Source organism: Cetorhinus maximus, chromosome 2 (assembly GCF_964194155.1).
Source record: "Cetorhinus maximus chromosome 2, sCetMax3.hap1.1, whole genome shotgun sequence".
Classification (NCBI taxonomy): Eukaryota; Metazoa; Chordata; class Chondrichthyes; order Lamniformes; family Cetorhinidae; genus Cetorhinus; species Cetorhinus maximus.
In genome coordinates this window covers 99430589-99444618 of record NC_135880.1, presented here as the reverse complement: position 1 = coordinate 99444618, position 14030 = coordinate 99430589, and the positions used below count along the sequence as shown (strand labels likewise).

The 14030-nt window shown below is 41.6% G+C and overlaps 1 protein-coding gene across 4 annotated transcripts in view; it reads left to right on the top strand.

Moving 5' to 3' along the window:
* Positions 1-14030, top strand: part of LOC144696200 (guanine nucleotide-binding protein G(q) subunit alpha-like) — a 303998-nt gene that overhangs the window by 245159 nt on the left and 44809 nt on the right. For all 4 annotated transcript variants that reach the window (XM_078567531.1, XM_078567529.1, XM_078567528.1 and 1 more), the window contains exon 3: positions 11615-11769. In XM_078567531.1, the coding sequence (XP_078423657.1) occupies positions 11615-11769 (155 nt within the window). The remainder of the gene's footprint in view (positions 1-11614; positions 11770-14030) is intronic.

Sequence of the window (14030 nt, the reverse complement as noted above, 5' to 3'; positions counted from 1 at the left end):
TGCTCTTATGTTCCAATGTCATATTGCCCTCTCTGCTGCCCTCTGTGTTGGAGAGTTGTAAATAAAGTTAGTTCAATAATGGCTGCCTGTAGCTAAGCACGTGTTGGTCTTACTCAGTGCAATACACAACAAAATTAATGGGCAATTTTATGAAAAAGAAGTAAAATACAAAACTGCATATGTGGGATTTGAAAAAATTTCACATACAACAACATAATTATATTGTGTTTCGAGGTCTGTTACTGGCTTTAGATAGTTAACATATGTGCAGTTGTGATTGTTTGAAATTTAGGAGTGGGAGGAGCTGACTTGATTGACAATTCAAATTCTTCCTGTTTTTCCCTCAAAGCAAAGTTTGAGTTCATGTGGTTTGAGTGGAAATCATGGCCCCCTGGTGTCTGCCTAGTTATCTGATCGAATTGTTCACATTAAGACTAAATTATTTCAATTATCCATCAAAAAAGATTTAGCAATTTTACCGTATTAATATTTTCAATTGATGACTTTGATTACAGTTGATATGCTTTAGTTTGTTTTAGCAGCACTTGCCTCCTTAACCACATTTTTAATTTCTGACATTGTGACACATTTTGTGTCAGAAATGAAACACATTCAAACACTTAAAATGTTTTTCTTACAGAAATCTGACTTCATTATTGACCATGACATTGATTTTCCTTTGACACCAAACCTACTTTGTTGAGAGTAGAGGACTTTACTTCGCAGTTGACTGTCCTATCCCTGATATGAGTAGCAAAACCATGAGTTCCGCCACCCTGTACTGATCTGTCTCATTTTGAGTACAAGGAAATTTGGATTTTTTAAAATAAGATGTGATTATACTATCTGTTTCATGACTTGTGTACAATATATTTTGCTGAAAGCAATTCATTTGTTTGAATTTATCCAGCATGTTGGGATTGTTAGTATTTTTAATTTTATTTGTTCACGGGGTGTGGGCGTCGCTGGCTCGGCCAGCATTTATTGCCCATCCCTAATTGTCCTTGAGAAGGTGGTGGTGAGCCACCTTCTTGAACCACTGTAGTCCATGTGTTGTAGATACACCCACACTACTGTTAGGGAGGGAGTTCCAGGATTTTGATCCAGCGATAGTGAAGGAATAACGATATAGTTCCAAGTCAAGATGCTGTGTGGCTAGGAAGGGAACTTGCAGGTCATGGTGTTCCCATGTATCTGCTGCCCTTGTCCTTCTAGGTGGTAGAGGTTGCAGGTTTGGAAGGTACTGTCAAAGGAGCCTTGATGAGCTACTGCAGAGTATTTTCTAGATGGCACACTCTGCTGCCACTGTGCATCAGTGGTGGAGGGAGTGAATGTTTAAGGTACCAGATGGGGTGCCAATCAAGTGGGCTGCTTTGCCCTGGATGGTGTCAAGCTTCTTGAGTATTGTTGGAGCTGCACTCATCCAGGCAAGTGGGGAGTATTCCATCGCACCCCTAACTTGTGCCTTGTAGAATGGTGGACAGGGTTTGGGGAGTCAGGAGGTGAGTTACTCGCCATAGAATTCCTAGCCTCTGACCTACTCTTGTAGCTACAGTATGTATACGGCTGGTTCAGTTCAGTTTCTGGTCAATGGTAACCCCCAGGCTGTTGTTGGTGGGGGATTCGGTGATAGTAATGCCACTGAATGTCATGGGGAGATGGTTAGATTCTCCCTTGTTGGAATTGGTCATTGCCTGGCATTTGTGTGGTGCAAATGGTACTTGCCACTTATCAGCCCAAGCCTGAATGACTTCCAGGTCTTGCTGTATCTGGACACTGCTTCAGTAAGGAGTCGCAAAAGGTTCTGAACGCTGTGCGATTATCAGCGAACATCCTCACTTTTGATCTTATAATGGAGGGAAGGCCATTGATGAAGCAGCTGTCTATGGTTGGACCCAGGATACTACCTGAGGAAGTCCTGCAGTGATGTCCCTGGATTGAGATGATTGATCACAACTATTTTCCTTTGTGCTAGGTATGGCTCCAACCTGTGGAGAGTTTACACTCGGATTCCCATTAACTTCAGTTTTGCTAGGGCTCCTTGATGCCACTGTTGTAAAAGATTAGACCACTCAAGTCTGAGAGTTCCAGTAAGCAAGAATTTATTCAAGCATATGCTGGACACAGATCATCCTGGTTGCTTTTCCAAGGACCTCTGACAATACAAAGTTTGTGTCACAATTTTATAGCCCTTGGTTCTCACATAGCAAAACACCGTGTGGTACAACCCCCGTCACCCACCACCCATCACCGGCAATGCCTTAACGCATACATCACCTAATCAAGAATCGGGGTACTTCATTCTGACAATGTTCCCTGTTATCTCAACAGTTTCAGCATTTGGTCTCAGCAGGGATATGTTCGTGTCTGGGTTTTAATGACTCCCTTAAAAACAAAAAGCTAAAAGCTACTGCGGATGCTGGAAATCCAAAACAAAATAAAAACAGAATTACCTGGAAAAACTCAGCAAGTCTGGCAGCATCGGCGGAGAAGAAATCAGTCAACGTTTCGAGCCCTCATGGCCCTTCGGCAGAACTGAAGGGCCATGAGGGCTCGAAACGTTGACTGATTTCTTCTCCGCCGATGCTGCCAGACTTGCTGAGTTTTTCCAGGTAATTCTGTTTTTATTTTGTTTTAATGACTCCCTGTCTGTTTCCTTATCTCCTTAACACCTTGTTTGCCCAAGCTGTGAAGGCCATTATGTTTATTGCTTGTGATTCTTAGCTAGTTCTCATTGTATTGACTCTATTTCCCATCATACCTAGAAAGAGCTCTCCTAACTTCTCTTGTCTATTTTTAAAGTTGTTAATGCACATTTTAATATCAGTTTTAATATTGAATTATTTCAATATCCACTTCACTACACTTAGTCAAATGCTGCCTTGATGTCAAGGACAGTCACTCTCACCTCACCTCGGGAGTTCAGCTCTTCCGTCCATGTTTGGACCAAGGACTGTAATGAGGTCAGGAGCTGAGTGACCCTGGCAGAACCCAAACTGAGCATCAGTGAGCAGGTTATTGCTGAGCAAGTGCCACTTAAATAGCACTGTCGACAACACCTTCTATCACTTTGCTGAGGATCATGAGTAGACTGATGGGGTGGTAATTGGCCGGGTTGGAATTGTCCTGCTTTTTGTGCACAGGAACTACTTGGACAATTTTCCACATTGCTGGTTAGTTGCCAGTGTTGTAGATGTACAGGAAATGCTTGGCTGGTGGCATGGCTGGTTCAAGTCTTCAGTACTATTGCCAGAATGTTGTCAGGACCCATAACCTTTGAGGTATCCAGTAGCTTCAAACATTTCTTGATATCGTGTGGAGTGAATTAAATTAGCTGAAGACTGGCATCTGTGATGTTGGGGACCTCCAGAAGAGGCCGAGATGGACCATCCACTTGGCACTTCTAGCTGAAGGTGGTTGTAAATGCTTCAGCCTTATCTTTTGCAGTGATGTGCTGGGCTCCCCCATTATTGAGGATGGGGTTATTTGTGGGGCCGCCTCCTCCAGTGAGTTGTTCAATTGTCCACCACTATTCACGACTGGATGTGACAGGCCTGCAGAGCTTGAATCTGATCCATTGGTTGTGGGATCCCTTTGCTCTATCTGTTGCATGCTGCTTTCCCTGTTTGGCATGCAAGAATTGTCCTGCATTATAACTTCACCAGGTTGACTCATCATTTTTTGGTATGCCTGTTGTTGCTCCTGGCATGCCCTCCTGCACTCTTCTTTGAAGCAGGGTTGATCCCTTGGCTTGATAGTAATAGTAGAGTGAAGGATATGCTAGGCCATGAGGTTACAAATTGTGGTTGAATACAGTTCTGTGGCTGCTGATGGCTCATAGCGCCTCATGTTTGCTCAGTTTTGATCTGCTAGATCTGTTCGAAATCCATTTAGCACGGTGGTAGTGCCACACAACAGGGTGGAGAGTATCCTCAATCTGAAGACAGGACTTTGACTCCACGAGGACTGTGTGGTGGTACCGCTGATAATGTAATAGGCTGCTACATCTGCAGCAGGAAGATTGGCAAGGACAAGGTCAAATAACTTTATCTCTCTAGTTGGTTCGCCACCTTTCGCAGACCCAGCCTAGCAGCTATGTCCTTTAGGACTCAGCCAGCCTGGTTAGTGGTGGTACTACTGAACTAATCTTGGTTATAAACGTTTAAGTTCCCCACCCAAAATACATTTGTGCCCTTGCCACCTGCAGTGCTTCTTCCAATTGGTGCTCAACATCGTGGATCAGCAGGAAGTTTCCTTGCCCATGTTTGACTTGATGCCATGGGACTTCATGGAGTCTGGAGTCAATGTTGAGGACTTTCAGGGCAATTCCCTCCCAACTGTATACCACTGTGCCATCACCTCTGATGGGTTTCCTGCTGGTGGGACAGGGCATACTGAGAGATTGTGATGGTAGTGTTTAGGACATTGTAAGGTATGATTCCATGAGTGTGACTATGTCAGGCTGTTGCTTGACTAGTCTAGGGGACAGCTCATCCAATAAACCTTCATATGTTAGTAAAGAGGACTTTGCAGAGCCAACAGGGTTGGGTTTTCCGTTGTCATTTATTTGCTTCCCAAATACCCTGGATCTCAAACTTTGTCAAAATTTAACAAAAAGTTACTAGCCGCTAACCGGATCATACCAAAAACCTGGGGGTCTGGTCCAGGATTGTAACAATGGAAAGAAGCTAGTGTAAGGGAATGCTCTTATTACTGTGAAAATGTTACATTAAAGCGAGTGTTTGCAGCTAACAGTCTTTGACAATTTATTGAAACTACTCCAACCCAACAACAATAATATATGATGGGCAGCGGTACAAAAAGATGGTAATAGTAAAATCTCTACCTCTACTGGAGCACTTTGAGACCGTTGCAGGACTCAATTAGGCCAAAGGAGTACAGGAGATTCACTTGATTTTGCACTGCATCGGGTCTCGCTGTGAATCCAGAATGTGAGCAGGTCAGACGTATACAATGGGTGACTATGTGGATAATATCCTGGTTACCCTGGGGATCAGTGAGGGCAAAGCCAAATATGCAAAAACACCATCGTGGAATGCGCAAAGTTATATAAACGTACCCAGAGTAGCTGGGAAAGCGTTGATGCATTTATTAATGAGGTGTACCGATTAGCAGAAGACTGAGTACAGTAATCTGAAAGAGGAGCTAATTTGTGACAGAATAGTTCTTGGAGTAGTGGGGGGATGATGCATTATCAGATAATTTGCAGTCCTAAGATGACGAAACTGGCAACGGCAATTAATTAAGTAGACAAGTCGAGGTCAAGAGGCAAATCTGATCAGTAGTTTGAGGAAAGAGAGAGACAGCCCAAACCCCAAAGTAACAGATACAGATGAATTTGTCAGACATAAAAAAGGTAAAATAGAGAGAAGGAGACATCTGCAGCAAGAAAAACAAGTAATGGCGGCAGTCCAGATGAGGTTTTGCTAGTGTGGTAGAGAAAGACATAGGCCGGGAATTGTCACGCCAAAGCTACTCAGTGTCATTGCTGCAAAAAGATGGCGCATTTTCAGGTAGTAAGCTGCAGCAGAAAAAATGAGTAGAACACTCAAAGAGAGAGAGGGAGTTTTAAATGGAAATAGAGTCCATGAAGTAGAAGATTCACAAGACATTGAGATACCCTTTTTAGGAGAATTAAAGAAATAAGTGGAAACTATTTGATTGCAGCGATTCTGGTTGAAGGTCAAAAGGCACACTTTAAATTAGATACTGGAGCAGCAGTTTCAGTTCTTCCAGATGCTGAACCATGGTTAAACAAGAGAGTTCTTCAAATATCCTACAAAAAGCTACATGGACCAGGAGGAACATAGCTCAAGGTTCTGGAAGAAGTAACAGCTACTTAAAAGCACAGAGAAAGTAATTACTCAAGTACTGTACATAATTAACTTAAGTAAATTGTTCACTTTTGTTGACTTGACTTTTGACTTGATAGAGGGGAACTGGTGGATGTACTGTACTTAGATTTCCAGAAGGCATTTGATTAAGTGCCACATCAAAGGCTATTCCATAAAATAAAAGCTCATGGTATGGGGGTAACATATTGACATGGATAGAAGATTGGCTGGCTAACAGGAAGCAGAGAGTAAATGGGTCTTTTTCAGGTTGGCAAGATGTAGCAAGTGGTGTGCCACAGGGATCAGTGCTGTGACCTCAACTGTTTACAATTTATATGACTTGGATGAAGGAAGGTTAGTTGCCAAATTTGCTGATGACACAAAGATAGGTAGGAAAGTAAGTTGTGAGAGGACATGAGGCTAGAAAAAAATGTAGATAGGTTATGTGAGTGGTCAAAGATCTGGCAAATTGAGTATAATGTGGGAAAATGTGAAATTGTCCATTTTGGCAGGAAGAATAAAAGAGAAGCATATAATCTAAATGGTGAGAGATTGCATAGCTCTGAAATGCAGAGGGATCTGGGTATCTTAGTGCGTGAATCGCAAAAGGCTAGTATGCAGGTATAGCAAGTAATTGGGAAAGCTAATAGAATGTTATCATGTATTGCAAGGGGAATTGAATACAAAAGTAGGGAGGTTATGCTTCAGTTATAGAGAGCACTAGTGAGACCACATCTGGAGTACTGTGTACAGTATTGGTCATCTAATTTAAGGAAGGATGTAAATGCATTGGAAGCAGTTCAGAGAAGGTTTACCAGACTAATACCTGGAATGGTCAGGTTGTTTTATGAGGAAAGGTTGGACAGACTAGGCTTGTATCCACTGGAGTTTGGAAGAGTAAGAGGTGATTTGGTTGAAACATATAAGATCCTGAGGGGTCTTGACAGGGTGGATGTGGAGGGAATGTTTCCTCTTCTGGGAGAATCTAGAACTAGGGGTCACTTTTTAAAATAAGGAGTCGCCTATTTAAAGTGGGGATGAGACGAAATTTTTTCTGAGGTTAGTGATTCTTTGGAGCTCTCTTCCTGAAAAGACGGTGAAAGCAGAGGCCTTTGAATATTTTTAAAACAGAGGTGGAAAGATTCTTGGTAAGCAAAGGGGTGATAGGTTATCGGGGTAGCGAGATGCAGATTTGAGGTTACTTCAGATCAGCCATGATCTTATTGAATGGCAGAGCAGGCTGGGGGGACCAAATGGTGTACTCCTGCTCCGTGTTCATATGTTGACTTTTGACTTAACTTTTGACTTTTGACGAATTGTTTACTTAAGTAGAAAGGGATGTACGGAATTTAATCTAATTTGCGGAATAGAAGAAATAAAGAATGGCAGAGGTCAGTTAAGAGGCAGAATTCCCAAAATTGTTTACAGGATTGGGAAAGCTGTAACAGCATATCGTATATCACTAAGCCGGAAATTAAACTGATACGCTTCTATATGCACCCAGAAAGGTTCCACACCCATTACTTCCAAAGGTAAAGAGAGAGATTGATGCAATAGTAAGACAGGAGTCATTTCACCTGTAAAAGAACCAATGAGTTGATGCTCAGGGATGGTACTGGTTCCTAAGCCAAATGGTTCCATAAGAAGATTGTTAATCTCACACAGGAGCTAATAACAGGAAACAGTCAGGTGTAATTTTCAGATTGGCAGACTATGTAATGGAGTACCACAGGGATTAGTGCTGGGGCCTCAATCATTTTATGATCTATGGTAGTGCTCTGGATGAAGGACTCGATTTTATTGTAGTCAAAATTGCTGACAATACAAAGATAGGTAGGAAAGCAAGTTGTGAGGAGGATACAAAGACTTTGCAAAGGGATATAGATAGAAACATGCTATTGAAGCTTTTTGTCTTGCTCTTATTGGGGCAGATTTGCAAGAATACCAAATCTCAGGAAAAAACAATTTATACTTCATGAGGAGGTGATTGGTTGGCAAGTGGATTCTGATTAGTAGAGGTGTTGCCTTGGAGAATGCACCAGCAAACTGCCAAGCTTTTGTTTAAATTCAAGCCAGGGAGGATAATTCTGATTTGTCAAGGAATTGCCATGGGGAATGAACCAGGGAATGGCAGTCCCCCAAGCTTTTGTTTAGTTGAAAGAGGTTCAATGTGTGGACATGTTGAAACATGGAGCAGGCTCAAGGGGCCGAATTACCATTCCTACTCCTATTTCTTATCTTATTATTAAAAGACTTCCTTTGACATTAGGGAAGGGAGGGAAGGACATTGAGGAGAATTTTCTGTAAAGAGGCTATTTTTAAATAACATAAGCTGATATATAAATAGAGACTCACCTCAGTTAAGATGACAGAATTGTTGTGTTGATAGTTGACTTTTCTGTGCTTTTTATAAAATTGTCTTGCAGGTCCATTTTGTAGATAAGGAATGTAAGCATGTTTTATATTGTGTTTGGTATTGCTGATCTGGTCAATTGGGCAGTGGAGTATCGGGACATGTGCTTCCGTCTGTGATTCTGCATACAGTACTATACCTTCTAATCTTGCCTTTAAATGGAGAGAGAGGAAATGAGAACAGGTTAGTTAATTCCTATTGGGACGCAAGAAAGGAAAATCTAAGGATAAGCCACTCTGCTACACTTGGTGTACTTCTAGGGTTGCCACCTCTGGTTGGAGGCACTCCTGGAGGGTTAATCATGTAATCTGACCTAATCTCGAGTTGATTTATCACATGACTTGAACGGTTGGGTCCCCTGTAGTTAACAATCTTTGCTCATAGTTTTGCGTCAGCAGCTGTTGTGTGAGAAGTTTCAACAACCAGGGGATACTTGTTGGTAGATGAAGAGGGGAAACCAAGGGCAGAAAGAAGGGAAACTAAATTTGGGGTAGTGATTTTGGGGGGAATCAGATTTTGAAAGATATTTGATTCCAAAAGTAACAAATGGTAACTCCCAGAAATTGCACTGATTACTAATACTAATACTGGTAACATGCTGATACTCCTCATAACAGTAATACAATAACTCCTTGTCTGCATGTAACTCATAAAAATAATTATAATGCCAATGTCCTGCCTGTAACCCACTGATATTTACCATGAAACCATAGCCAGAAATTCCCTGCACCACATGGACTGCAGCAATTCAAGAAGGCAGCTCACCACCACCACCACCTCAAGGGCAAATAGGGATGGGCCATAAATGCTGGCCTAACTGGTGAAGCCCACATCCCTTGAATAAATTTTTAAAAATCAGGATTCCCTAGTTGATGTGACTTTTGATAAGCCCCATCTCTTTCTCAGTTACCTTTGAGCTCTGTTTCTGTGTGCAGGTGATAACTTTGAAATGGGGGCCATTAGGCAGAGCTGATCTGTTCTTGTGCTTCACATGGCAAAACCAGCTGGTACCAGCTGATTTCCCTGAGCCAAAGAGAGAGATTGCGCAAAAGCAGTGAACTTAGTGTTTGGAGCACTTCTCACAGGGTACGTCATCTGAAATTGAGCTCAGCACCAACATTTCTATACCACTCCATGAGCTTGGGCTCAATGAAGAAGAATGTTCATCTAAATTACAGGAGGAGGCCATTCAGGTCCCCATGCTGGCACTCTTTCCTGTAACCATACTCTCCCAGATTCTTTCATGGTCCTGTTTTTTGAATATTTATTCCTTTCCCTTTTTAAATTGTTTTTAGTCTGCCTTAGTAGGTACATGTTGTGAAAGATCCCATGATGCAATAGCCTTCAGTTCAAGAATCTTCCTCCCCACTTTTCCTTTTGGTTCTTCCAGTGAGATCCTTGGTATTTGTTTCCTGTAGGGATACCAATGGAAAAGCACCAGATTTCACTCACTCCTTCACAGGTTGCTCCTCACTCAGTGCCTCCAACACTCGGCGTGTTGCTGGTGCTGTTCCTGACTTCTCAGGAAACCCCACCTCCAATCCCTTGATTCCCCCCATGCCATCTCTTTCTGTCCCCGAGCCCCAGTCTCCACCTTTCTGTGAAACCCCCTTTCCCATTCTGCACCTTTTCCCAGCCAACCTGGCACTGAGCAGAAGCCATTGGCCAGCTCCTTGGAAAAGCCTGGAAAAGGAATTTGTTTAAAATTAATGTAGTACAACTTCACCCTGACTCCTGATACCCCAGGCTTTCAATTTATGGAATGGGACTTGCTGGAAATAACTGATGTGCGAATGACGCATCCATTATTACTGTGTAAATTGGCCAGTATCTTGTGGCAAGGAAGAGATACCACAAGTTGCTGCAAATGTTGCACAACTCCACTGTTAGCTTCACACATACATTATTTCACCCCTAACCTACCTGTGTTTCATGTAAATGACACATTTTCACATTAATTGGCCTTTAAACTCACCACACACAGTTTGTGCAGTAATTACTCGTGCAAGTACCCTTCTAACTACATGAAAACTAAGAAATAAGAGCAGGAATAGGCCATACGGCCCCTCGACACTGCTCCACCGTGGAATATGATCATGTCTGATCTTCTATCTCAACTCAACTTTCCTGCTCATTCCCCATATCCCTGATTCTCTGAGAGTATAAAATTCTTTCTATCTCAGCCTTGAATATATTCAACGGTGGAGTATCCAAATCCCTCTGGGATACAGAATTCCAAAGATTCACAACCCTCTGAGTGAAGAAATTATTTTCATCTCAGTCCCAAATGATTGACCCCTTATCTTTACACTGTGCCCTCGTGTTCTTGATTTCGCAGCAAGGGGAAATGTCTACCCCGTCTCCAGTCCCTTCAGAGTCTTGTATGTTTCAATGAGATCGCCTCACTTTCTTCTAAACCCCAGAAAGCATAGGCCCAATTTACTCAGCCTCTCGTCACAGAGGAACAAATCTTGTGAATCTTAAGTGTACTGTCTCCAAGACAAGTTATCCTTCTTTAATTATGGAGATCAAAATGTCTTACAGTATTCCAGGTGTGGTCTCAGCAAAGCCCTGTACAATTGTAGCAACACTTCATTACTTTTGTACTCCAGGCCCCTTACAACACAGGCCAACAATGTTCCTTGTACAAGCACACCCAAGTCTGTCTGTACATCTGCATTTAAAAGTTTCGTGCCTTTGAAAAACTTCTGCTTTTTATCCTAACTACACAAGTGAATAACCTCAAATTTCCAGATTATTATTCTCCATCTGTCACCTTGTTACCCACTCACTTGTCTATATCTCTTTGTAGCTTCTGTTTATTTTTTCAATCCTTAAATCTTATTGATGAAGCAATGTCCCAGATGCCTTGTTGTACTTGCTATGCCATTATCTATTTGCATTTCTAGCAACTTACAGGGCAAAGAGTTTTTGATCTGAAGGGTTCCGGGGCAAGCCTAACTACCTAGGCATGCTACGAGATGCCCTGCACCAGTAAATTCCAGCTCGGTAGTTATTTACAGCACCAGCAGCTGGTAATTTAAAACATTGATCTCCTGGGCCGCGAGAGTTTGTGCTCAAGATAGGTATCACTGATTTCGGGAAGCTCAGTCATTACAGCAGGGTTAGGAACCCTGTGCACTCCCTAGTATGTAGGCTGACTAGGGCTGAGGATCAGTTCTTCAGCTTATCCTGATGATCAGAGAATGCATGTCATGCAAGAAGAATTTAAAAGGGCAATAATGGGGCATATGTGTATGCTTGGTCACTTATTTGGAAATATTTACAATGGGAAACAGATCGTACAAAATCTTAAAACTGAGGAATTTCTTTTTCTTCTTCACAGGCACATGCACAGTTAATTCGTGATATTGATGTAGAAAAGGTGACAACATTTGATAACCCTTATGTGGAAGCAATAAAATGTTTATGGATTGATCCAGGCATCCAGGAGTCCTATGACAGACGGAGAGAGTACCAACTGTCTGATTCCACTAAATAGTAAGTTTAAAAATCTAATTCACTTAATTTGTGTATAAGCAGTTGATATTTCTCAGCCAAGGTATGAGCAAAAGTTCATGTTCCATATAAAGAAATATCATTTTTCGTTAAGAAACTCCTTTGTATTTAAGATAAATTTTTAATTTGATGCACCGATTTGTGATGCACTCTGTGCCGCAAAGGAAAATAAAAAGAATGCAAATGATGAAACTGAAATTTTAGAGTATAAATTTTCTGGTGACCAGTTAAATTCATAACTTCATATTATCTGCCTGCTCTGGTTAATGGTATGACTAAAGTTCATAGCCACGTTTCATAATCCCACTTCAAGCGCCACTGACCCCTCATCCCCAAGACATGTAAGCAAAATATGGAATCAAGATTGGTAAAACATCTTAATATACTCCTGCTACATTTTTAGTTCCCATTCCAAACACACAAAACCGAAAGTACATGTATATGTCAGTTCACAGACATCACTCAGTGGAATAATCTATAATTTCTTTGGAGCGAATTTTGTGCATACCCTATTAAAATAAGAGAAGACTGGGGAACAGAACATAATTCTACTTTGGAAACTTAGTAGTAGCATTGAGCATTCCTAGGCCACATATAGCTTGCATTGGATGAAGATTAAAGTTTCATGTTGTTTGCTCCAACAGAGGACTGAAGACTTCGTCAAAAAGATGGAACTTCAGGGAGCATTTGAAATAAAAAAAAGGATAACGTTTAGGAATGAGGTTCCAGAAAGCATGATTGAAGTGACTTTGAGTTCTCCCACTAATTGAACAGAATTGTTGCACAGAAGGCCAGAGTTGGAGGACACAAGCTCGTGGACTTTTAGATCTGGATAAGGAAGTTTAAATTCAATGAAACTGGAGTAAGGGAGGCATTGTATTTCAGTGGATATGGGGATGATGGACCAAGTGACCACTGAAATTCAAATCAAGAGAACTGTGAAATTTTTAATTTTGGTAGGAAGAGATTCCTACCAAATGTGGAGAGGCAATAGAAACTAAATGGTACAACTTTAATGGCTATGCAGGCACAGAGAGACTGAGGGGTATACAAGTCTTTGAAGATGTCAGTGCAAATTGAGAATGTTTTTAAAAAAAAAACACAAGGAGCCTTTTATACAGGCGCAGAATATGAAAGTAAGAAAGCTACATGGAGACACTAGAGAAACTGGGGCTGTTCTCAGAGTAGTGAAGGGTTAGGGAAGATTTGATGCAGGTGTTCAAACTCATGATGGGCTTGTTAGAATAACTAAGGAGAAGCTGTCAGTAACCAAAAGAGTCAAATTTAAAGTAATTGGTATAAAAAAAAAATACCCAGAGGTGGCATGAGGAAATAGAAGTGTTTATGCAGCACATTATGATCTGGAATGCACTGTCTGAAAAGGTAGTTGAAGCAGATTCCAGGATAATTTTCAGTAGGTAGTTAGGTCATTGAAGGAGGAAAGATGCTGGGCTGTGGAGAAGAGCAGAGGACTGGGATTAATTTGATAGCTTTTTCAAAGAGACAACATGGTCTGAATGGCTTATTTCGATGTTGTGTCATTCTATGTTTCTGTAATTCTATCCTTGAAGTGTAGAATCATAGAATGGTTATAGCATGGAAGGAGGCCATTTGGCCGGTCTTGACTGTGCCAGATCTCTTAAGTGTTACTCAGCCAACCCCACTCCCCTGTCTTTTCCCCACAGTCCTGCAATTTTTTTATTTTAAGATAATTATCCAATTCCCTTTTGAAAGCCATGATTGAATCTACCTCCACCGCACTGGCAGTATTTTCCGGATCCTAATCACTTGCTGCGTAAAAAAAAAAAGTTCTTCCTCATGCTCCTTTTGCCATTAACCTTAAATTGGCGTCTTCTGGTTCTTGCCCATTCCGCCAATGAGAAGTTACTTCCAATCTGCTCTGTCCAGACCCTTCATGATTTTGAGTACCTCTAACAAATCTCCTGTAAACTTGCTCTTCTTTAAAGAGAATAGCAACAGCTTCTCAAATCTATCCAGGGGCCTAAATTCACTCATCCCGGGAGCCATTCTTGTGATTTTTTTCTGTACATTCTTCAATGTCTTCACATCCTGTGGGCCAGTTTAGACTTCGGCTGACTAAGGAAAGAGTATTTGAGGACCAGGATCTCAAACCTGAGACAAAGGTCATGGTAGTAGTGATCCCCCACGCTTCTACATGCTTCAGAGACTTGGACAATCTACAGCAGACATCTCAAAGCACTGGAAAAGTACCACCAGAGGTG